Source organism: Ambystoma mexicanum, chromosome 2q, assembly GCF_040938575.1.
Source record: "Ambystoma mexicanum isolate Mex_15411 chromosome 2q, UKY_AmexF1_1, whole genome shotgun sequence".
Taxonomy (NCBI): Eukaryota; Metazoa; Chordata; class Amphibia; order Caudata; family Ambystomatidae; genus Ambystoma; species Ambystoma mexicanum.
Window position 1 is genome coordinate 1,438,003,955 of NC_090924.1, and position 24,199 is coordinate 1,438,028,153.

The following is a 24,199-nucleotide window of genomic DNA, read 5'->3' on the forward strand; positions in this document are numbered from 1 at the left end:
AAGGGGGATTACATGGCAACCTTGGATATGAAAGATGCCTATTTTCATATTTCCAAGCTCCCGGCGCACAGAAAATACTTGCGCTTCAAGGTGGACAGTCGCCACTACCAATTCAAGGTACTGCCCTTCGGGATAGCTTCAGCACCAAGGGTATTCACCAAGGTACTGGCGGTGGCAGCTGCACACCTACGCAGGGAGGCAATCCCAGTGTACCCTTATCTAGACGACTGGCTCATAACGGGGGAAACCCCAGGAATCTGCAGATCAAACATTCAGAGGACTATCGACCTCCTCCACGAATTAGGCTTCTCTATCAACGAGAAGAAGTCAAGTCTGGTGCCAAGCACCTCAAAACAGTTTCTAGGAGCGATCCTAGATACTCAGAGAGAATTGACCTTCCCTTCGGAAGAAAGAATTCGGAATATACTTCTGCAAATTCCGCATTATCAGTCAGGTCAACAGATAACAGTACGCAAAGCTATGCGGTTACTGGGCATGATGGCGTCATGCATTTACCTGGTCCCCCACGCGCGTCTGTGCATGCGTCCCATGCAGGAATGGTTGGCGAAACAGTTGTCTCAGGCAAGTGGTCAGTGGGACGATCTAGTGGTCGTTTCGCCAACACTCGTACAGAGCCTACACTGGTGGACAAGAGAGAATATCGCAAGGGGGAAACCCTTTTACGATCCCGAAGTACAGGCAGTGGTTACTACAGACGCATGCCTGACTGGTTGGGGAGCTCACCATCTCCACCACACCACACAGCGCAGGGTCTCTGGTCTCACTCAGTAGCCAAGAACCACATCAATCTGCTAGAGCTTCTGGCAGTATTCCGAGCGCTGCAGGCGTTCGAGCCCCATCTACTGAACTTGTCGGTGCAAATCAGGACGGACAGCACGACAGCCATGTTCTATCTGAACAAGCAAGGAGGGACTCGTTCGCCAAATCTGTCCAAGCTTGCCCAGAAAATATGGATATGGGCACTCAGACGGAACATCTTCCTGTCATCGCAACATGTTCCAGGGGAGCTCAATTCCCTAGCGGATGCTCTAAGCAGAGACCCCCTCCCAGAAGAACACGAATGGGTCCTTCACAGAGACGTAGTAGAACATCTCTTCTCTCAGTGGGGTTTCCCCACTATAGACCTATTCGCCACAAGCGAAAACAAACAATGCCCAGGATTTGCATCCAGGTTCCCCCAAACGGACTCCCAGGGGAATGCCCTGTGGATGAACTGGTCAGGGATGTTTGCGTACGCTTTTCCACCAACTCCTCTCCAGGAAGGTGGTGTGCAAGATGAACAAGGAATCAATGACGCTCATCCTAGTTGCTCCCATGTGGGCGAGACAACCATGGTTCCCACACCTACGCAGGATGGCGGTGTGCAACCCCATCAGACTCCCAGCCTGGTACAACCTTCTGTCCCAGCAACAAGGTCAAACACTGCATCAGAAACCCAACTCTATGAACCTAGCAGCATGGCTCCTGAAGTCCTAGAGTTTGGACATCTCAAATTACCACAGAGGTGTATGGACATTCTAAAAGAGTCCAGGAAACCAAATACAAGACACTGTTACTTTGACAAGTGGAAAAGATTCGTTATCTGGTGCCAGAATAAACAAATCAACCCGGTTGATTGCACTCCTTCCAACGTAGTAACATACATGCTCCACCTGCTGGATGCAGGGTTGGTTTTTAACTCTCTGAAAGTACACCTGGCAGCCCTCTCGGCTTACACCACATCCCATAACAGGGTCTCGTGGTGGAAAGTACCAGTGGTTAAAGCCTTCATGGAAGGAGTAAAGAGACTTCACCCTCCTATTTCGAACCCACCGCCAGGATGGGACCTCAACGTGGTGCTAGCTAAGCTCATGGGGCCCCCCTTCGAACCCATGCATAAAAGTAGTCTCAAACACCTGACTTATAAAACGGCCTTCTTAGTAGCCATTACCTCCATAAGAAGGGTCAGTGAAATTCAGGCTCTGTCAGTGCAAGATCCTTTCTTTACTATCCACAAGGACAAACTGGTTTTACACACACACCCTAGGTTCTCACCTAAATTCATATCCAAATTCCATGTAAACCAGTCCATCGAGCTTCCGGCTTTCTTCCAAAACCCACAAAGCTCGGCTGAGGTGAAACTACACACCCTAGATGTGCGTAGGGCGGTCTTATACTATGTAAATAAAACCAGACCGCTAAGGAAAACAGATCAACTGTTTGTCTCCGTAGCTACAGGCAGAGAGGGGGATCGCGTCTCTAAGGGCGCTATCTCTAAGTGGATTATCAACTGTATACAGCTGTGTTACTCTCTTTCTGAAAAGACTCTGCCGTTTACACCAAGGGCCCACTCTACTAGAGGCATTGGGGCCACTCTGGCTTTCATTGCAAATGTTCCCCTCGACACCATTTGCAAAGCAGCTACTTGGAGCTCTATTCACAGTTTTACTCAGCATTACTGCATTGACACTCATTCCAAGACAGATACACAAGTGGGACAAGCGGTTCTAAGACACCTGTTTGCTCATGACCCTTCTCACATCCCACCTCCTTCTTCTGGTACTGCTCGCTAATCTATGCACAGCATGTGATCTAAGCAGATTCCACAAGCCTCAGAAGGGATACATTACTCACCGTAATCGTATTTCTGATGCTTGTATCTGCTTAGATTCACATGCGACCCACCCTTCCTCCCCTCCGAGAGAAGGCGCATGGTTGCTTGTAGTCTTACCTTTCTGTCTATCTGCTTGGACTATCTGTACTCACGCTACTCCTCATGCTACCTCATGTCAGGAAAAACACAATCTGGGGATCCTAGACGCGTGAGGGATCATGGGTACAGTGGACGTCACACTAGGGATAGTATTACTGGCACGCCCTGTGTCGACGCCCTTTTTCGACTTTCGAAAAACAAACTGTAATACTCCGCAGCTTCCACTAGATGTCGGCCTATGCACAGCATGTGAATCTAAGCAGATACAAGCATCAGAAATACGATTACGGTGAGTAATGTATCCCATATCTATCCATGGTAGTGGCCATGTAGTTATGGTTAAATTGGTGTTTCCATAGGAAGAGCACTTTTTGGGCGGCTTATAACTTCGCTCCCCCTGGACGAATCCTCACCAAACTTTGCAAACAAAGTATATGGCCCACTCTGAATTTGTTTTGCAAAGTTTGGTGAGGATTCGTCCAGGGGGGGCAAAGTTATAGGGGGGGGATCCCAAACCTTTTTTTTTTCTGATAGACTGAATGGGAAAAGAAAATTTGCTCGTGCCTACCTTAGTGCTATCTCTGTTCGCTTCGCGGACACACTTCCCTGTTCGCTCGGCGGACAGGACGGTGATTGGGCAAGCAGCTTGTGTGATGTCCGGACATCTGACGTGCTTTTCTATTGGCTGCCGTGAAGCGTGCAGTGCGTCTATTTGCAGAGACGCCCGCCATCTTTGTTTATCAGAGCGGGGATCCGCTGCCTGCAGTTTTGATGTGGGCTGCGTCAGCCACGAAAAGGCGGTGAGGCACAGGCCCTCTTGTTCCCCCACCCCCTGCTCTTGGCCCGTGTCACCCATGTTCCCCCCGCTCCTTGATTCTCTGTGTGTTCCTCCCACCCCCCGCTCATGCTCGGTTTCTCTTTCCCGTTCCCCCCGCTCATGCCCCGTGTCTCCCTCGTGTTCCTCCCCACCCCCGCTCAAGCCCCGTGTCTCCCTCGTGTTCCTCCCCACCCCCTCTCATGCCCCGTGTCTCCCTCGTGTTCCTCCCCACCCCCCGCTCATGCCCCGTGTCTCCCTCGTGTTCCTCCCCACCCCCTGCTCATGCCCCGTGTCTCCCTTGTTCCCCCCACCCGCTGCTCATGCCCCGTGTCTCTCTCGTGTTCCCCCCCACCCCCTGCTCATGCCCCGTTTGTGCCCTGTTCCCTCTCACCCCCCCCCCCCGCTCATGCCCATGTCTCTCCTGCTCCCCCTCCACCCCCCCCCGCTCATGCCCTGTTATGCTCTTTATACACCCCGCCTTCCCTTTCCATGGGTGGCCATCTTGGTAAAAGTAAAAGATTGTCCTTCCTATGCAGGCATCCCGGTGTAGGAAGGAAAATCTTATTTTTTTTTTAACCACCCGGGGTTCCCACTTTGAGGACTTAAGATGCTAATGGTCTTCATCTATTGAAAAGGATGTTATGGTGACGTTGCACTAATAAAAACCTATGAAATTCAATGAAAAAACTTTGTCAAAGGGATGTTATGGTTCCAAGTAAAACCAAAAAACCCTTGAAATTCGCCAGTTTTGGTAAGCTAAGCAACCATAACTCGCGCCACCACCGTGCACTGCTAAGACTAACACCCAGGACATCAAAGATGACATCACTGATGACATCACATGTCTGGTTCACTCTTTTTTTTCTTTTGCTGACATATCTAGGCCACATTGTTTTCTTCAGTAACAGTCAGAAACTAAACATTTTATTTTATTTGTAGATGTATCCTTCAAGTAGGTTCTTACAGTAATTCCCTTAGAGTCCAGTCACATCATATGAAACATATACATACGGGAAGGCACAAGCTTGAAAGAGAGCAATCATTTTTGTGCATAAAGATCATGACTAGACTTATGATCACTTTCTGATAGTTCTGTTTTTTTTTATGGCTGTACTTTCCCTCTATATGGTCATATTTGTATACATTGTACTCACACTACTTTCCTTAGGGTCCAATCACATCAAGTGATACATATACATAGGGTAAATAGCAGCTTTGAAATGGAGCAATCATTTATTTGCATGAAAATAATCAGTTAAGTTATGAATTGTTTCTGCTACTACTTGTGCTTTTTTGCTAACTTCACTTTCCCTGTATATACCCATATTGGTATGGGTTCTTGTGTCTTTGTGTTTGTCCATAGTAATGCAATTATGTAATAACATGTGTTTTATTAGCTACTTATTACATATTTCACAGTGCACAAAAATCTATTAAGAAAACAATCATCATTTCATTATTCAACATATTAACATTACGAATATTATACCTTCATCTTGTACGTTGCACACAATGTTATGTTTCTGTATGAGTAGCTTAGTATACTAGATAGAATCCCATAATAGAATGCTATTTATATCAATGCATCGTTCAATGCACTAATTAGGGTATGATATTTATTGCAATGATCCTTGACACTTGTTTTGCAACATTATAATAAGAATCCCTTGTACACATATTTCATGAAAAGTACATACACATGTGATGTCATCAATGACATTTGTGATGTCATCTTTGAAGTCCTGGGTGTTAGTCTTAGCAGTGCACGGTGGTGGCACGAGTTATGGTTGCTTAGCTTACCATAACTGGCGAGTTTCAAGGGTTTTTCGGTTTTACTTGGAACCATAACGTCCCTTTGACAAAGTTTTTTATTTGAATATATATAATTTCTGAGGTTTGTGGATCTGCTTAAATCACATGCTATGCATAGGCTGACATCTAGAGGTAGTTGCTGAGTATTACATAATTTTTTTCGAAACTCAAAAATGGACGTCGACAAGTTGTCAGTAATACTATCCCTAGTGTGTGACGTCCACTGTTATGTTATTCAGACTTATTAAGCGCTAGGTCACCCGAAGGTGGTATGGCGCTGGAGAGTGAGAGAGTAAAGGTCAACTGCAACATGAAAAATGTTTTGAGTATTTTCTTGAAGGCCAAATGATTAGAAATGTTTGATTAGAAATGTTTTTCAAAGTAGACGGATGACCATTCCACAGCCGGGCTATGGCAACTAAATAAGCACGGCCTCCCATGTGTGAATGGCGAAAAGGGGGGACAACAAGTTGACCCGTAGCGGCCGACCGTAATAGCCACGTAGGAAAATAGCGAGTAAACTTGTTGCGCAGATATTCGTCCCCTTGATCATGCAAAGCGCGATGCACCAAGCATAGACGTGAAAACAATGCGCTGAGCAACTGGCAGCCAATGCAGGGTGCGCAACACCAGTGAAATGTGTGCACCATAAGGGGAGCCAGTAGCCACCCGCGCAGCCATATTCTGGAGGCCACAAGTCTAAATGCACAATGCTCAGACTTTGCATCCATGTTTCCCAAACCAAGATCCAAGGTGACCGCCCTGTGGATGTGGATGACCTGGCCAGGGAAATGTGCTTGCGCAGGATAGTGCACAAGATGCACCAGGAACAAGCATTTCAAATCCTGGTTGCTCCTATGTGGGCTAGACCACCATTGTTTCCACATCTACTCAAACTGGCAATGTGCGAACCAATCAAGCTCCCGTACCTCCACAACATGCTGCCCCAGCACGGGGGGACAACATTACACCCACATCCTCAGTCTGAGCTTGGCTCCTGAAGTCATAGAGTTTGGACATTTAAATTTACCTCCAAAGATGTATGGAAATCCTCAAGGAGGCACGCAAACGTAACACCAGGCACTGCTACTTCAACAAATGGAAAATATGGTGCTGAACAAAGGATGTGTGAACCCTATTGAATGTACTCCTTGGCACATTATTCAGTACATGCTCCACTTAATAGACTTTGGCCTAGTATTTAACTCCATCAATGTTCATCTAGTGGCACTGTCCGCCTACTCCCATTTACAAAAGTTGTCCTGGTGGAAAGTTCCTGTTAAGACTTTCATGGAAGGAGTAAAGAGTCTTTACCCTCCTCTAAAAGCTCATTGGTCCTCCCTTCGAGCCTATGCACCAGTCCAGCCTCAAACACCTAACATACAAAACAGCTTTTCTGGTAGCCATCACCTCAATAAGTAGGGTTGGTGAGCTTACAAGCTTTCAGTGCAAGGCCATTTCTTTGTTATCCACTATGACAAAGTGGTACTGAGAAAACACCCTAGGTTTTCACTTAAATTCATATTGAATTTCCGTGTTAACCAATCAATTGAACTACCCACTTTCTTTCAAAATCCATCAAACTCAGCTGAGAAAACCCTCCATACACTGGATGGTAAGGCGGGCAGTTTGGTATTATGTAAACAAAACAAAACCACTAAGAAAAACAGATCAACTGTTTGTCTTCATAGTACCTGGCAGGGAAGGTGATCACTTTTCAAAGGACACCATCTCCAGATTGATAGTGAAATATCTACTTATTTTCTCACTTAGCACGCTCAGTGCTTCACCTCCAGGCCGCTCTAGGGCCTCCGGAATGTCCTGGTGCCCCCCTCCCTGCCACCTCCCCCCCCCCCCTGCCCCCCCGCTGCTCCGGAAAGTTTGTGTCACCACTCTTAACCAACCTACCGAAAGCAGCCTTCTGCCCGGCAAGCCCCTGCGGCTAAGGACACCAAGGCAAAGGGCGGCTCCTATAGTGGCGGCTCCATATCGTGTCTGCAGGTGTCAGTAGGGGAAGCCAGTGGCCAGCTGTCCACTATCAGCGACTAGTAAGGTAGGAGTGGCCCGGGTGAGGAGTAGAGCCTTTACTCTACCCTGAAACCTAGCCACATTGCAACCTTACCTACACTAGAATAATTTGCACCCTATGGGTGTTTAAATTGCTTTGTGAAACCTAGGCCTTTCTCCTACTATACACGACTCTTGGACCTAGATGTGTTTTTAATTTAATTGCACTGTGAAAGTATTGAATGCATTGTGAAACCTAGGCCTTTAACCCACTTTACAGGACTCTTAGACTTAGGTGTGCTTTCTCCTTTGGTAAACTAGCAAAGTGAAGCAAAGAAAGTCTTCTCTAGGAATTTCAAGAATATCCAAAGATCTGACTTAGAACTCGGCATAAACGGCATTTTAGCCGACATTAACGAAAGTGATTCTTGTGATACCATCATAGAAAAATATGATCAACAGATGCTCACACTAATAAATCAGAAAGCTCCCACCTGGAATAAAACTGTCGGACCTAACCGCAATCCCCAGAAATGGTTCACCACCGAACTGGCAATCCAAAAAAATTAGAAAAAAAATGCAGTGACACACGTTGGTTAAAGAATCCAACTGACTGCAATAAGATTAGCTGGAAAAACCTAGAAAATTCCTACAAGAATATATAAATGAGACAAAGAAGAACGATTTTAATAGTCAAATTGAAGCTTCCTCAAATTCAGCAGGTAAACTTTTCGAAATCCTTAAATCAATAGACAAGCCCCAGGCATTAGCTCCTGCTTTTAGACCATCCCAAACCGAATGTGAGAACATGCAGGCAGCCTTCATTAACAAAATCACGAAAGCTAGAGAACATATAGCACTGGCTCAAGCCAAGAAACCTAAACCCAGTTAACAAGTAGCAATGATGACCACCGAAGGCAAGGAGAAATTCAATTTCCAGCAAATATTCACCGAAGACATGCTGAAAACCTTAGCGTCTATGAAAACATCCTCCTCCTCCGCAGAAAATAAACTTCCTCCTCAGACCATTCTTGAACATCATATTTGCTCCATTATTCACCAAAATAGTAAACACTTCCTTTCGTGACCAAACAGTGCCAAGAAATATTAAAAAAGTCACCGTTACACCTCTGGTAAAAAAGCCCAATTTAGACCAATGTAACCCAAACAACTTGAGACCTATCACAAACTGTAACTTCACCCTTAAAGTTATGGACAAGATGGCAACCGCACAACTTCAGGAATACTTTGAAAGTCACGAGATCCTCCACCCACAACTATCAGGTTTTTGAGCCGTCCATAGCACTGAGACAGCAATGCTGGACTTACAGACCAAAATGCTGGGGATTAGGGACAAGGGTAAGGCTGGCTTACTAGTTCTGCTGGATCACCAGTTACTCCAACAAGCACTTGAAAAAGTTTTCAACTGCTCCAAAGAAGCAATAGGTTGGCTGTCCTCTTTCCTTGAGAACAGAATCTCTCGAGTACACTGGGGAGATGCATTTTCATCCGATTCCAACATCTTTTGTGGTGTACCGCAGGGTGCTAGCCTTTTACCACTGCTCTTTAACCTGTACATTAGATTCTTGTGTGAACTGATAGACCATCTCCACGTGTTTTTCACCAACTATGCTGATGACACTCAGCTGGTTATGGAACTGAGCAGGGACTACGCTAAGGATAGTACAGCACTGAACGATCTCTATAAAAACATAGAAGATTGGATGGACAATAATTGGATGTGCTTAAATAGCAATAAGATCAAGCTAATGGTCTCCGGTTCCATCCAGGCGTGAGCTAAACTTTCTTCTGACTACCAGCATTTAAAATCAAAGAATCCCCTATTGAGGTCGCGGGCAAAGTTAAACACTCGGCATGCCATTAGAAGTATCCCTGAACGCGGATGCCCAAGCAATGTATGTAAGCAAAAACTGCGCCTACTACTTCAGATTGCTAAAGCAATTAGACCCCAGCTCAGTGAAAAAAAAACTGCACTACAATAGCTAGAGCCACTATGTTATCGCACCTAGACTATCGTAATGCACTCCTTGCAGGTGCCAGTAAACAAAGTATGCACAAATTCCAACTGATTCAAAATACCACAATTAGACCAATCAAACAAAAAGCAAGAAATGAACATATTAGTGAAGCCAGGCGTGACCTTCACTGGTTGAAAATTGAAGACTGCATACTATTTAAATCATTGACCCGGACACATAAGTGCTTGTACGGCAAAGCACTAGCATACTTGAAATCTAAAATCATCCTCCATAACCCTCCCAGGGCGCTAAGATCAGAAGCCCAGGAACTAATCACTGGAATGATGCATAAGAAAGAACATGGCATGGGTAGAGCATTCCCAAACTGCACAGCGGCAAGTTAGAACAAACTACCGACCAGCCTTAGGCAGGAGACTAACCACATCACCTTTCGGAAGAAGCTTAAAACATTTCTTTTCAAGTAAACCATCATGAGGAAATTCCTCTTAGGCTGAGAACTGCTCAAACTACTGAGGTACCTGTAACTGTTTTGTGACCATTGTTTGTATATTGTGTGTCTTAGTCTTCTCGTCTGCGCCCCAATGCCTGCGGTCTGTTCGGCGCAATACAAATAAACAAATAAAATAAACTACATTGTGAAAGTAGTGTCATTCTTTGGTTTTGCCTTATTAGCAAAGCAATCACCTTGCAAACTGTTCTACTACTGTCTGAACCCTTGTTTTGTTCAATTGTCTACTATTGTCTTGTCTCTCATCTGCTTGCACCCCTCCCTGCGTCCTTCCCTAGTGTTCTTCCTGCCCACCCTTAACCCTTCTCTTCTTGCTTCTCTCCTCTTCCTGCCTACACTATGGTGCTCTCTCTCTCCTATCTTTTCTAACTGCTTCTCTATCGACTATCCTGCTCTCCTCCCTAAAACTGGTAGAAAGAAGTTTAAAAAGGACATCCTGGTCTCCAACCTAGGCCTCCCTATTGCTGACGCCTATACCAGTGCCTTCTCCAAACAAACCCTCACTGACGACCTCTTTGTCGTTCTCTTGCCAGACCTATGGACTCTTCATATGGTCTCTGTGCTTTCTCCTTTCTCTTCTTCTCCCATTAATAGTGGCACCCGGTGGGAGGCCCACCTGGCCTCCTTCCACTCCTCTAAGGTCATTATTAATGTTTACCGGAATGATACCGTCTTGGTCCAAGGCCCTCAGGCCAATCTTCTCCTCTTTGATAGATGCTTCCCGCACCTCATCAATTACCTTTCTCCTGCCGTCCCCTCTCTTCCCTCCTTGGCTTCCTTGCCTCCCCCTGCTGTCTCCTCCTTGGCTTCCTTGCCTCCCCCTGCTGTCTCCTCCTTGGCTTCCTTGCCTCCCCCTGCTGTCTCCTCCTTGGCTTCCTTGCCTCCCCCTGCTGTCTCCTCCTTGGCTTCCTTGCCTCCCCCTGCTGTCTCCTCCTTGGCTTCCTTGCCTCCCCCTGCTGTCTCCTCTTTGGCTTCCTTGCCTCCCCCTGCTGTCTCCTCCTTGGCTGCCTTGCCTCCCCCTGCTGTCTCCTCCTTGGCGTCCTTGCCTCCCCCTGCTGTCTCCTCCTTGGCGTCCTTGCCTCCCCCTGCTGTCTCCTCCTTGGCTTCCTTGCCTCCCCCTGCTGTCTCCTCCTTGGCTTCCTTGCCTCCCCCTGCTGTCTCCTCCTTGGCTTCCTTGCCTCCCCCTGCTGTCTCCTCCTTGGCTTCCTTGCCTCCCCCTGCTGTCTCCTCCTTGGCTTCCTTGCCTCCCCCTGCTGTCTCCTCCTTGGCTTCCTTGCCTCCCCCTGCTGTCTCCTCCTTGGCTGCCTTGCCTCCCCCTGCTGTCTCCTCCTTGGCTTCCTTGCCTCCCCCTGCTGTCTCCTCCTTGGCTTCCTTGCCTCCCCCTGCTGTCTCCTCCTTGGCTTCCTTGCCTCCCCCTCCTTCCTCTTCTGCCCCCTCGGGCTGCTTCTACACCTCCACAGGGCGTACCTCCTGATATGTACCCCTTACCGGAAGTCTTTCAAAGACAGCAACCTTCTCCATATTGCCACTCTAAACTCTCGCTCAGCTGTCAAACGCTCCTCTGACATCTGCTGCTGTCACGGATGGCACTCTGTCAAGAGTGGCACAGGGCACCCAGGTAGGGTTTGGGTAGTTGTGCTTATGTAAGGTGGACAGATAAGTACACACTCAGCGGGAAGTTCAAACAGAACAAAGAGTAGGCAAGTGTAGCAGGAAAATAAAAGGTACAAACTGGATTCCCTCTTGGGGTGTATGCAGAAATGGGAAAGTGTTCCACAAACCTTAAACTCCAGCCTTCTGCACATATTGCTATAACAGAGGCCCACGCTGTATGCTCATGGCTAGGAACAACAGCTGTGGGTGTCTGTAACACTGAAACGCGACAAGGGAAGGGGCAGAGGTTGCCTGCCGGAAACCAACAGTCAAGCTCTGTACAAAGGGATCTACATACAATACAAGAGAAGACGAGAACAGAAATATCCAGGGAAAAGGAAGTCGATGAGTAAACTAGCAGAAGGAAATGAAAGAAAAGCATTATAACTGAAATGGACAGGGATCAAGAACAGAGGATAGAAAACAAGGAAGAAAGCAAGGGAGCAGCAGCCAGAAAACAGGAGGCCTGCAATAACCGATGGCGCAAAGTGCAGATAAACTGTTGTGGACTGTAGTAGGCTGCAAGGCAGAGAGTCCAGAGGAGTAGGGCAGCAAGGAGCGAACCCAAATGAACAGGCCGTTGAGGCAGAGAGACCAGAGGGTCAGGGCTGAAAGAAGAAGAGTAGTAGGCTGCAAGGCAGGGAGCCCAGCGGAGCAGAGCAGCAAGGAGCGAGCTCAGTGGAGCAGACCAGCGAGGCAGAGAGCCCGGAAGGCTATGGCTGTAGGCAGCGGCGTGTAGCAGGCTGCAAGGTAAGAAGCCAGCCCAGAGGAGCAGGGCTATGAGGCAGGGAGCCAAAAAGGCTAGGGCTGTAGGCAGCAGGGTGTAGCAGGCTGCAAGGCAGGAGCCCGGAAGATGAGGGTGGTAGGTAGAAGGCTGCAGAGCGTGATAGGCTGCAATGCAGAGAGCCCAGAAGGGCACTGGATCAAAAGAAGGATAACAGCATGCAAAATTCGTGGCTCAAAGCAAAAAGGTGCTGGAAGGACTCTTAATGCAAGAGACTGAGCTCCTGCAGGCAGCTGCTTAAATACCGCCCTGCCCTGTACTGAGGCAGGCTAATTGGCAGCACCTGGAGCAGCACACCTGAATACAATCTGCCTCCTCCCTCTCTGGTCCTGAGATGGTGGAAGCAGCACTGATCCCTAGGGCTTCTGGGGATTGTGGTTCCGATGCTGACAAATGGGAATGGCCTGGAATAGATAGTTGTAGCAAAGTGCATTGTGGTACATGTAGTTTGAGTAAAATAAAAAAAGCACCAGTCACGCAAATGGGAATTAAGGACCAAAATGTGAATAGGGGTTGTTCCAAGAGTATTCTGTAGGTAAATAAATGACAATTAGTCCACGATGATCGCCAATGTGTGCGCCCATGGCGCAGGCATGACAGCTGCCTCCTTGAAGAACTTGACCTCGGTCTCACCAAGACACGGTTTATGGCCAGCTCTGTCATGAGCCTTGACACTCTCCTCCCTAACGGCTACAAGATCCTCTCTGCACCCAGGTCCAATTGTTATGCAGGGGGTGTGGCCCTGACCCTCCCTGAGTGGATTCCTGCCTCTGTCATTCCTGCGCAGGCCTACTCCTCTTTCGAATGCCTCGCTTGCAGTTTCTCTTTCTCTCTTCTTTCTTTCTCCCATCGATCGGACACCTGGTCAGATATCATCCTTCCACTCCGTTCTGACTCACTCTAGAGGTTCTGATCTCTACAGACCTTCCCCTTTCTACTCCTCTCTCCTGGAGTGATCACTTTCTCCTCTCCTCCCAGCTCACTCGCTCGACCTCTCAGGCCAAGCCAACTCCAGCACTGCCACCTACCTTCTCGGTGATCCGACCCATGAATCGTTTGTCAGTTGAGGTATTCGCCCGCCACTTTCTCACCGCCCCTCCCCCTTTGGCTGCCTCACACCCTGACATAGCCCTCTCCATGCTCCACTCTGCTATAGCTGATACTCTCGATGTTCTTGCCCCTGTCATGAGGATCTGCTTGTAGCCCAAAGCCAAGTGCAACTCCTGGTACGACTCAGACCTCGCCACCCTCAGATCTTTTTCCTCAGATGCCTCACCCTCAGATTCCAGTACAGAGCTTAACGGACAGTACAACAGCAATTTTTTACATAAACAAACAGGGCGGGACTTGTTCGCCAAATCTGTCCAGGCTTGCCCAGAAAATTTGGACATGGGCACTCAGACGGAACATTTACCTGTCATCTCAACATGTTCCAGGGGATCTCAATTCACTAGCAGACGGTTTGAGCAGAGATCCCCTCCCAGAAGAACACAAATGGTGTCTGCACAGAGAAATTGTAGAAGAGCTCTTCTCACAGTGGGGTTTCCCCATTATAGACCTATTTGCCACAAGCGAAAACAGACAATGCCCAGGATTTGCATCCAGGTTCCCCCAGCCAGACTCCAAGGGGAACGCCCTGTGGATGGGATGTTTGCCTACGCTTTTCCACCAACTCCTCTCATGAGGAAAGTGGTCAACAATATGCACAGAGAATCAGTGATGCTCATCCTAGTTGCTCCCATGTGGGCGAGACAACCGTGGTTCCCTCACCTGCGCAGGCTAGCAGCGTGCAAACCCATCAACTCCCGTGCTGGCACAACCTACTATTCCAGCACCAAGGGCAAACGGTGCATCCTCAACCCGGCTCAATGAACTTGGCAGCATGACTCCTGAAGTCGTAGAGTTTGGACATCTCAACTTACCACATAGGTGCATGGACATCTAGGAAACCAAACACGAGGCACTGTTATTTTGATAAATGGAAGAGATTCGTTATCTGGTGCCAGAATAAGCAAATCAACCCGGTTGATTGCACTCCTTCCAATATTGTCACCTAGGTGCTCCACCTGCTGGATGCAGGGTTGGTTTTTAATTCACTCTAGGTACACCTGGCGGCGTGACAGCCTACACCACCTCCCATAAGAGTTTTGTGGTGGAAAGTACCAATGGTTAAAGCCTTCATGGAAGGGGTAAAGACTCCACCCTCCAATTTCAAACCCATCACCTGGATGGGACCTTAATGTGGTGCTTGCTGTAACGCTCACCTGACTCCCACGGAGACGCTGACCGGGTCTGGACTGCTGCGGCCTCTTCTAAGGTGATGCGCAGAACTCGGAAGACCAACTGGACAGGACCCCCAAATCTCGCTTGTCTGACACGCAGGAGAATCCTTCTGCAGATGGAGAAAGGGGATTAACTACCTGCGGAGTAGTGCGTCGGCCTCCCCCTTCCCTCTTTCACTCTCCTCAGACCACCTCCGAAATTCCCCGTTAACTCTCACCTTAAGGTTTGAAAGGACAAGCTCTCCATCCTGCTTCTGGTGCAGGGGTGCGATTATATCCAGTTACTTCACTGGTGTTCGGATTGGTGAGGATCCAAGCTTACTTGACTTTCCTGGCAAGATGCCGTAAGTATACTGTTGTAAAAGTTCAAGAGTTGGCCTCCTTTTTTATTTGCCTTTATATTCAGCAATCCGTCTCTTATCCCTTTTATCACAGGTGCTGAGTGAAGATTTCGCATAGAGGAAACAATTCGCCGAAGGTAAACTCAGGTGAGTTATGATGGGTGGTTCCTTTAATGTCCTTATATTCACCCACTTATGCTTGTGTCTTTTTTCCCCATAGGGGTCGGGGTACGGTACTGCCGAAGAAGCAGCGCCGACCCGAGATGAGGGAAGATTCGCCCAACAATAATCAGGTAAGTCTTATGGCGAAAATCTGGCTTTCCTCAATATGTCCCTTTTTGTTCTTCTCTTCCCCCTTAGGCGCAGGTATGCGGCGGATCGTGCAGATGGTCGCTAAGGAGCACGGAGATGCCTCGTGAACAGGTGAGAGGAACGCTACGCTGCAGCGAACAAGGCGATGCGTCTTTAAAATAAATGTCTTCCCTTAGGATCGCCGGCGTGCTGACTCCGGACTCCGGGTAGAAGCAGGTAATGTTCTTCTGTTCACCTTTTCCCTTCTCTTCTTTCCTTTCAGGTGTTCCAGGATGGAGGCGGGCGTGGCTGGAGTCAGGATGCAGGACCAGACATGGTGATCGTCCAGCTGCTAGGTGCAGAACAACGCGAAGCGTGAGCTGCTGTCTGGGCGTGGCTTAAATAGCCCCCAAAGTAGTTCCAGGTACATATTCTTCCCCGGCCACGCCCGAGTGACAAAATAGTCCCACGGGTAAAATAGTCCCTTTCAGGCCTCAAAGAGGTCTGGATCTGGCAGCACGGTCTGCATCAGGTAAGTTCACATAAACACTCCCTCTGGCGCCTGAGGTACAAAATGAGCCTGGCGCCAAAGGCGCCAGGACAGTGTCCAATGGGCCCCTACTAGGGGTTGCTGGCATTTTCCCCGGGAACATGTCTGCTTCCGGGACGCTGGTCCAGGACTGGTTCTCCAGGAGTAGGCATCATGACACTTGCTAAGCTCATGGGTCCGCCCTTTGAACCCATGCATAAAGCCAGTCTCAAACACCTGACCTATAAAACTGCCTGCTTAGTAGCTATTACATCCAAAGAAGGGTCAGTGAAATTCAGGCTCTGTCAGTGCAGGATCCTTTCTTTACTGTTCATAAGGATAAACTGGTTCTACGAACGCACCCTAGGTTCTCACCTAAGTTCATTTCTAAATTCCTCGTTAACCAGTCCATTGAGCTTCTGGCCTTCTTCCAAGAACCCAAAAGCTCTGCTGAAGTGAAACTACACACTCTAGATGTGTGGTCCTCTACTATGTAGACCAGATCAGGCCGCTAAGAAAAACAGACTAACTGTTTGTCTCCATAGCTACAGGCAGAGAGGGAGATCACGTCTCTAAAGGTGCCATCTCCAAGTGGATAGTCAATTGTATCCAGCTATGTTACTCCCTTTCTGAAAAGACTCTGCCTTTTACGCCAAGAGCCACTCTACAAGAGGCATTGGGGTCACTCTACATTTCATTGCAAATGTACCCCTTGACACCATTTGCAAAGCAGCTATATGGAGCTCTATTCACACTTACTGAGCACTACTGCATTGACACTCATTCCAAGACAGATACTCGAGTGGGACAAGCGGTTTTAAGACACCTGTTTGCTCATGATCTCGCATCCCACCTCCTTTTTCTAACACTGCTCGCTAATCTATGCACAGCATGTGATCTAAGCAGATTCCACAAGCCTCAGAAGAGATGCATTACTCACGATAATCGTATTTATGATGCTTGTATCTACTTAGATTCACATGCGCCCGCCCTTCCTCCCCTCTGAGAGAAGGCGCATGGATGCTTGTAGTCTTATCTATCTACTTGGATAACCTGTACTTGCGCTACTCCTCATGCTACCTCACGCAGCTTCCACTAGATGTCGGCCTATGCACAGCATGTGAATCTAAGCAGATACAAGCATCAGAAATACGATTATGGTGATAATAAATACATGCTGTGCATAGGCTGACATCTAGTGGAAGCTGCGGAGTATTACAGTTTGTTTTTCGAAAATCGAAAAAGGGCGTCGACACAGGGCGTGCCAGTAATACTATCCCTAGTGTGTCGTCCACTGTACCCATGATCCCTCACGCGTCTAGGATCCCCAGATTGTTTTTTTCCGCCATTCTGGTCGGAAGCACTTCATCGGAGTTCCCTGGCTTTGCCATATTTGCACTTAAAACTAATTCTAATTTGCCCCGTTTTGTCACCCTTACGTCGATCAGCATCTCGACGCCGAACCGGCACAGGCGCGTATGGAGGGTACGCCCTTTCAGTTTTGCCCCAAGTGTAATAAGAAATACCCTTGGGTAGATAAGCACGCTACGTGCAACCTTTGCCTGCCCAGAGACCACCCCGAGGCGGGTTGCAGGGCCTGTAGCAGGTTTAAGACCAAAACTCTTAAGGACCGCTCCACCAAGCGTTGGGCCCACCACGCCAAGCTAGCAGCTATGGAGGCGGAGGGTACCTTCAGCGACGGCAGCGACGCCGGACTTTCGGACGGCGAGGGCACCAAGGCGTCGAAAGACAGCCTAACGCACGTCCCCGGCCTCGGAAGGTCGTCCGTCCCGGCGACTATGGGGAAGTCCCCCGGCGACAAGAGCGTTACACATACACACGCTAAACACAAAAAAGCCACCCGAGATTCGACGTCGTCGAAACCTCGGAAAGAGGCACAGAAGGAGCGGTCCGAAAGGACGTCCTCTGGGCGGTCCCGGTCGAGGTCGCCGCACGACGTCAGGCAAGCCTCCACACTTGCACATAGTGCCTCGCCCATTAACATCACGGAAGATCACTCGTCCGGAGACGAACACGGCTTCCATCCCCAGCCTGCAGCCCAGGGAAAGGGTACATCACTTGGGAGTAAGGAGGGCCCAGTTTCGAAGCCTAGTTCGAAACACAGGGATTCCACCTCCGATCCTCGACGCCAGGCGTCGAAAGATAAGGGAAAGGGTAAACCCACTTCCACCCACGGGGAAGGGGGTAAACAACAAAGGAAACAACCCTTGCAATCCCCCACAACAATAGAACTGACTTCCCCGTCCAAGTCTTCTCAGGGACAGTCCATAGAGAGTTCCAGCAAGGTCACCCCAAGCTCAAAACTCTGGTCATGCGAGGACATTGACAGAGTAATGTCAAGGATGTCCTCCTTAGCAAATTTCTTCGAAAGACACCCTGACCAACTACTAGCTTTAAACCCTCAGGAATCTTCTCCCTCAGGTTCAAGGGACCCTATCCCTTCAAATAAAAGGCCCCGGGTCGAGACACCATTAAAGGCTTCAGACCCCTTCGAGGTCCAACCCTATTCTTGCCTTTTCCCTACAGGCCAAGGAGACTCTTCCCTTATAGAGGGCCAGGATTTTGAGACACCAGAAGATCTCGCAGTGTCAGATTATTACGGGGAGGACGAAGACGAGGATGAGCCAGAAAATAGCCCAGATATTTTCAGAATGGACTCACCAGTCGAAAGGGAAGCCCCAGTGTCTGATTCCCCAATAGATAATCAGCCCCTCCTGAATGAACTGCTCTCTCGGGCAGCTAACCACTTCCACATAGACACACAAGGTGTCCAAGAAGAGAGGGACTTCGCGGAGGAACTAATAGGGGAAAGGAAGACAGTAGCCCAGACCATTCCCATCCTGAAATCTATTCAACGCAGAATAGCACCATCCCTTGTCAACCCAAACCTGACGAGACCTGTAAACCCGAGAGTAGAGAAGCTGTTTAAAGCAGCCCAGTCGGACCCTCTATATATTAGAGGCCAACTTAAGCCAGACTCTCTAGTCGTAACTAACACCCGCAAGAGAGCTGGAACCCCATTATCTTCCTCGGAGGCTCCCCCCGACAAGGAAAGTAAGAAACTCTATGGTTTTGGTAGAAAAGTAGCTTCCACGGCAGCCTACCAAACCAGAATCGCGAATTCCACCACACTGTTGGCCAGCTACAACTGCCATCAGTGGGAAGAAGTGGCAGCACTAATAGATTCCTCTCCCGAACCCCTTAAGAGCCAGCTATCTCGCATTTGTGCAGAGGGAAGAAACGTCTCAGGCTGCATTTTAAAAGCAACTTTAGACGCCGCAGACAATGCGGGTAGAATTATAGCAGAGGGGACTGTCATCAAAAGACATGCTTGGTTGAGGCAGTCGGGATTCAGAGCAGAAACACAAGCTGCACTCTTAGACAAACCAGTGGAAAGTGATCTCCTGTTTGGAAAGGCAGTCGAGGACGCACTAAAAAACGCTAAGGAGGAATTCGACACCCTCAAATCCCTTGGCCAGTTAACTACAAAACCACCTAACCAAAGAGGGAACGGCAATTTTCGTCGCCCCCGCGGCCAAAATTCCAATAGAGGAACTAGCTATTCCCACACCCAGGGTACACAGTGGAACATCAACTCACAACAGTCTACCCAGGGGTATGGTAGGGCTAGTAGAAGAGGACGTGGTAGAGGCAGAGGCAGCCCCAGTAAAGGAGGCGGCACGCCTCCACCAAAAGCAGTGACGCTCATTTCAGGGTCCCTTCCCATGCAACCCCAGTAAGGGGACGAATATCCAGCTTCACCCAGGCATGGGAAGGGATAACATCCGACAGATGGGTGCTGTCGACGGTATCCAAGGGGTACTGTATAGAACTACTGCAACGTCCCCGAAATCTACAATCTGCTCCTAAAGGACGCGATAGAACTCGTCCCAGGACACCAGGTAAACAAGGGTATCTATTCAACTTACTTCCTTGTGCCAAAGAAAGATTTAACAATGCGCCCAGTATTGGACTTACGGCCTGCCAACAAGTATGTCAAGCCCCAAAAATTCCGTATGACCACGCTACAAGAGGTAATCCCACTCCTAAAAAAGGGGGATTACATGGCAACCTTGGATATGAAAGATGCCTATTTTCATATTTCCATGCTCCCGGCGCACAGAAAATACTTGCGCTTCAAGGTGGACAGTCGCCACTACCAATTCAAGGTACTGCCCTTCGGGATAGCTTCAGCACCAAGGGTATTCACCAAGGTACTGGCGGTGGCAGCTGCACACCTACGCAGGGAGGCAATCCCAGTGTACCCTTATCTGGACGACTGGCTCATAACGGGGGAAACCCCAGGAATCTGCAGATCAAACATTCAGAGGACTATCGACCTCCTCCACGAATTAGGCTTCTCTATCAACGAGAAAAAGTCAAGTCTGGTGCCAAGCACCTCAAAACAGTTTCTAGGAGCTATCCTAGATACTCAGAAAGAATTGACCTTCCCTTCGGAAGAAAGAATTCGGAATATACTTCTGCAAATTCCGCATTATCAGTCAGGTCAACAGATAACAGTACGCAAAGCTATGCGGTTACTGGGCATGATGGCGTCATGCATTCCCCTGGTCCCCCACGCGCGTCTGCGCATGCGTCCCATGCAGGAATGGTTGGCGAAACAGTGGTCTCAGGCAAGTGGTCAGTGGGACGATCTAGTGGTCGTTTCGCCAACACTCGTACAGAGCCTACACTGGTGGACAAGAGAGAATCTCGCAAAGGGGAAACCCTTTTACGATCCCGAAGTACAGGCAGTGGTGACTACAGATGCATGCCTGACTGGGTGGGGAGCTCACCATCTCCACCACACAGCTCAGGGTCTCTGGTCTCACTCAGTAGCCAAGAACCACATCAATCTGCTAGAGCTTCTGGCAGTATTCCGAGCGCTGCAGGCGTTCGAGCCCCATCTACTGAACTTGTCGGTGCAGATCAGGACGGACAGCACGACAGCCATGTTCTATCTGAACAAGCAAGGAGGGACTCGTTCGCCAAATCTGTCCAAGCTTGCCCAGAAAATATGGATATGGGCACTCAGACGGAACATCTTCCTGTCATCGCAACATGTTCCAGGGGAGCTCAATTCCCTAGCGGATGCTCTAAGCAGAGACTCCCTCCCAGAAGAACACGAATGGGTCCTTCACAGAGACGTAGTAGAAGATCTCTTCTCTCAGTGGGGTTTCCCCACTATAGACCTATTCGCCACAAGCGAAAACAAACAATGCCCAGGATTTGCATCCAGGTTCCCCCAAACGGACTCCCAGGGGAATGCCCTGTGGATGAACTGGTCAGGGATGTTTGCGTACGCTTTTCCACCAACTCCTCTCATCAGGAAGGTGGTGTACAAGATGAACAAGGAATCAATGACGCTCATCCTAGTTGCTCCCATGTGGGCGAGACAACCATGGTTTCCACACCTACGCAGGATGGCGGTGTGCGAGCCCATTAGACTCCCAGCCTGGTACAACCTTCTGTCCCAGCAACAAGGTCAAACAGTGCATCAGGAACCCAACTCTATGAACCTAGCAGCATGGCTCCTGAAGTCATAGAGTTTGGACATCTCAAATTACCACAGAGGTGTATGGACATTCTAAAAGAATCCAGGAAACCAAATACAAGACACTGTTACTTTGACAAGTGGAAAAGATTCGTTATCTGGTGCCAGAATAAACAAATCAACCCGGTTGATTGCACTCCTTCCAACGTTGTAACATACATGCTCCACCTGCTGGATGCAGGGTTGGTTTTTAACTCTCTGAAAGTACACCTGGCAGCCCTCTCGGCTTACACCACATCCCATAACAGGGTCTCGTGGTGGAAAGTACCAGTGGTTAAAGCCTTCATGGAAGGAGTAAAGAGACTTCACCCTCCTATTTCGAACCCACCGCCAGGATGGGACCTCAACGTGGTGCTAGCTAAGCTCATGGGGCCCCCCCCTTCGAACCCATGCATAAAAGTAGTCTCAAACACCTGACTTATAAAACGGCCTTCTTAGTAGCCATTACCTCCATAAGAAGGGTCAGTGAAATTCAGGCTCTGTCAGTGCAAGATCCTTTCTTTACTATCCACAAGGACAAACTGGTTTTACGCACACACCCTAGGTTCTCACCAAAATTCATATCCAAGTTCCATGTAAACCAGTCCATCGAGCTTCCGGCTTTCTTCCAAAACCCACAAAGCTCGGCTGAGGTGAAACTACACACCCTAGATGTGCGTAGGGCGGTCTTATACTATGTAAATAAAACCAGACCGCTAAGGAAAACAGATCAACTGTTTGTCTCCGTAGCTACAGGCAGAGAGGGGGATCGCGTCTCTAAGGGCGCTATCTCTAAGTGGATTATCAACTGTATACAGCTGTGTTACTCTCTTTCTGAAAAGACTCTGCCGTTTACGCCAAGGGCCCACTCTACTAGAGGCATTGGGGCCACTCTGGCTTTCATTGCAAATGTTCCCCTCGACACCATTTGCAAAGCAGCTACTTGGAGCTCTATTCACACTTTTACTCAGCATTACTGCATTGACACTCATTCCAAGACAGATACACAAGTGGGACAAGCGGTTCTAAGACACCTGTTTGCTCATGACCCTTCTCACATCCCACCTCCTTCTTCTGGTACTGCTCGCTAATCTATGCACAGCATGTGATCTAAGCAGATTCCACAAGCCTCAGAAGGGATACATTACTCACCGTAATCGTATTTCTGATGCGTGTATCTGCTTAGATTCACATGCGACCCACCCTTCCTCCCCTCCGAGAGAAGGCGCATGATTGCTTGTAGTCTTACCTTTCTGTCTATCTGCTTGGACGATCTGTACTCACGCTACTCCTCATGCTACCTCATGTCAGGAAAAACACAATCTGGGGATCCTAGACGCGTGAGGGATCATGGGTACAGTGGACGTCACACTAGGGATAGTATTACTGGCACGCCCTGTGTCGACGCCCTTTTTCGATTTTCGAAAAACAAACTGTAATACTCCGCAGCTTCCACTAGATGTCGGCCTATGCACAGCATGTGAATCTAAGCAGATACAAGCATCAGAAATACGATTACGGTGAGTGATTTATCATATATATATATATATATATATATATATATATATATATATATATATACACAAAGAAAAGATTGGAAACCAATCTGGGGCACAACGGCACTCTGGCATTGCTTTTGATGAGAGACTGGAAGTCACAGAAAACAAATCCACACGCAGTTAAAGTGTTCCGTGCAGCCAAATGTCCTTTATTAGTTAAAAGTGCATGGGCAAATATATATTCTCTTTGCTGGCCATAGCAATATGTAGATATTTGTGTGCTCGCTTTAGTCACAGCATGATTGTATTTGTAAACTATCTTTATGCCTGAGACTGCCTTGTGATGTGATAGTTCTCCATCTCTCATCTTTCTTTCTAGTCTCTCACACCTGGATTCTGTTACAAAGATTCACAATGGCTCTGGTAAGAATACTTTCAGGGAGGCCAGCCTTGCTTAATGTGTGGCTCAGCACACTCATTGTCAGTTCAGTTTGCCATGCACTGATGGTCATTCTGCTCCTTCATGCTGAGTGGGCAGTGAAGCTTCATTCCTGCTTCTGTTGACTCGAAGAGATCTCAAGATTTCAATTGCAAATGGGGTAGTTAATCTAACCCTGTTGTTGTATTCCTGTCCGGGTAATTTAACTTGGATTACAACACAGGACAATAACACTAATAGTGCTCAAACGCAAAAAGGCCTGCACTGACTGAACTGCTAACCTGATATGAGATGACTTGCGCTCACTAACCACGCTAGTATCAGTATTTTATTTTCAGTGCATGTCCAGTGCATGTTGCATTCCATGCAGTGTTTTCTGGTATGTTTGTGGTTCTTTCACTATTGTCTCTTATACGAAGGAAACCTCCTATCAAAGGATGAATTCACTTCCTTGCCGAATGTATCTGCAAATCAATGGAGAACAGCCATTATGGGTAAAGGGTATTTTGGTTGCTTATGTTTTCAGTCAAGGGGATGCTTCTATTCACTGTCCACAAGACTGCATAGTGAATGTTATGCAGCACTCTCTCTTCCCGGGAGGGGGGGTGGGCTCACTGTTTGCATCGCTTTGCCTTTCCTTTTCTCCCTGTGTTGTTTCTCCTCTTTCCATTTACAATATTAGTGAAACACTGGTGCAGTTGCTGCATACATGCTGGGAAATGTTAATCTGAAAAGCTGCACTGTTTGCTTTGAATTCTGGTCTGTACCTGCCTCATGACCGATGCCAGGCTTGTTTTCAAGTAAAATAGTCTGCAGTAAATTAACACCATTTTTTTTATTCTAGAGTAGCATGTTATTTGAAATGGCGTCATTCATAACTTAAATATTGTATGCTGTGGCAGTCTCAAATACAAACACAAGAAGTATATTTTCAAGCTTTATTTAGTGGAACATTCTAGGCATGGTTGGA

The 24,199-nt window shown here is 48.1% G+C and overlaps 1 protein-coding gene across 4 annotated transcripts in view; it reads left to right on the forward strand.

Moving 5' to 3' along the window:
• BRCC3 (BRCA1/BRCA2-containing complex subunit 3) overlaps positions 1-24,199 on the forward strand; it is a 197,196-nt gene that overhangs the window by 153,666 nt on the left and 19,331 nt on the right. For 2 of the 4 annotated variants that reach the window (XM_069648986.1, XM_069648988.1), the window contains 2 exons: positions 23,170-23,213; positions 23,649-23,723. In XM_069648986.1, the coding sequence (XP_069505087.1) occupies positions 23,170-23,213; positions 23,649-23,723 (119 nt within the window). The remainder of the gene's footprint in view (positions 1-23,169; positions 23,214-23,648; positions 23,724-24,199) is intronic. The other 2 variants (XM_069648987.1, XM_069648989.1) reach the window with 1 other exon arrangement.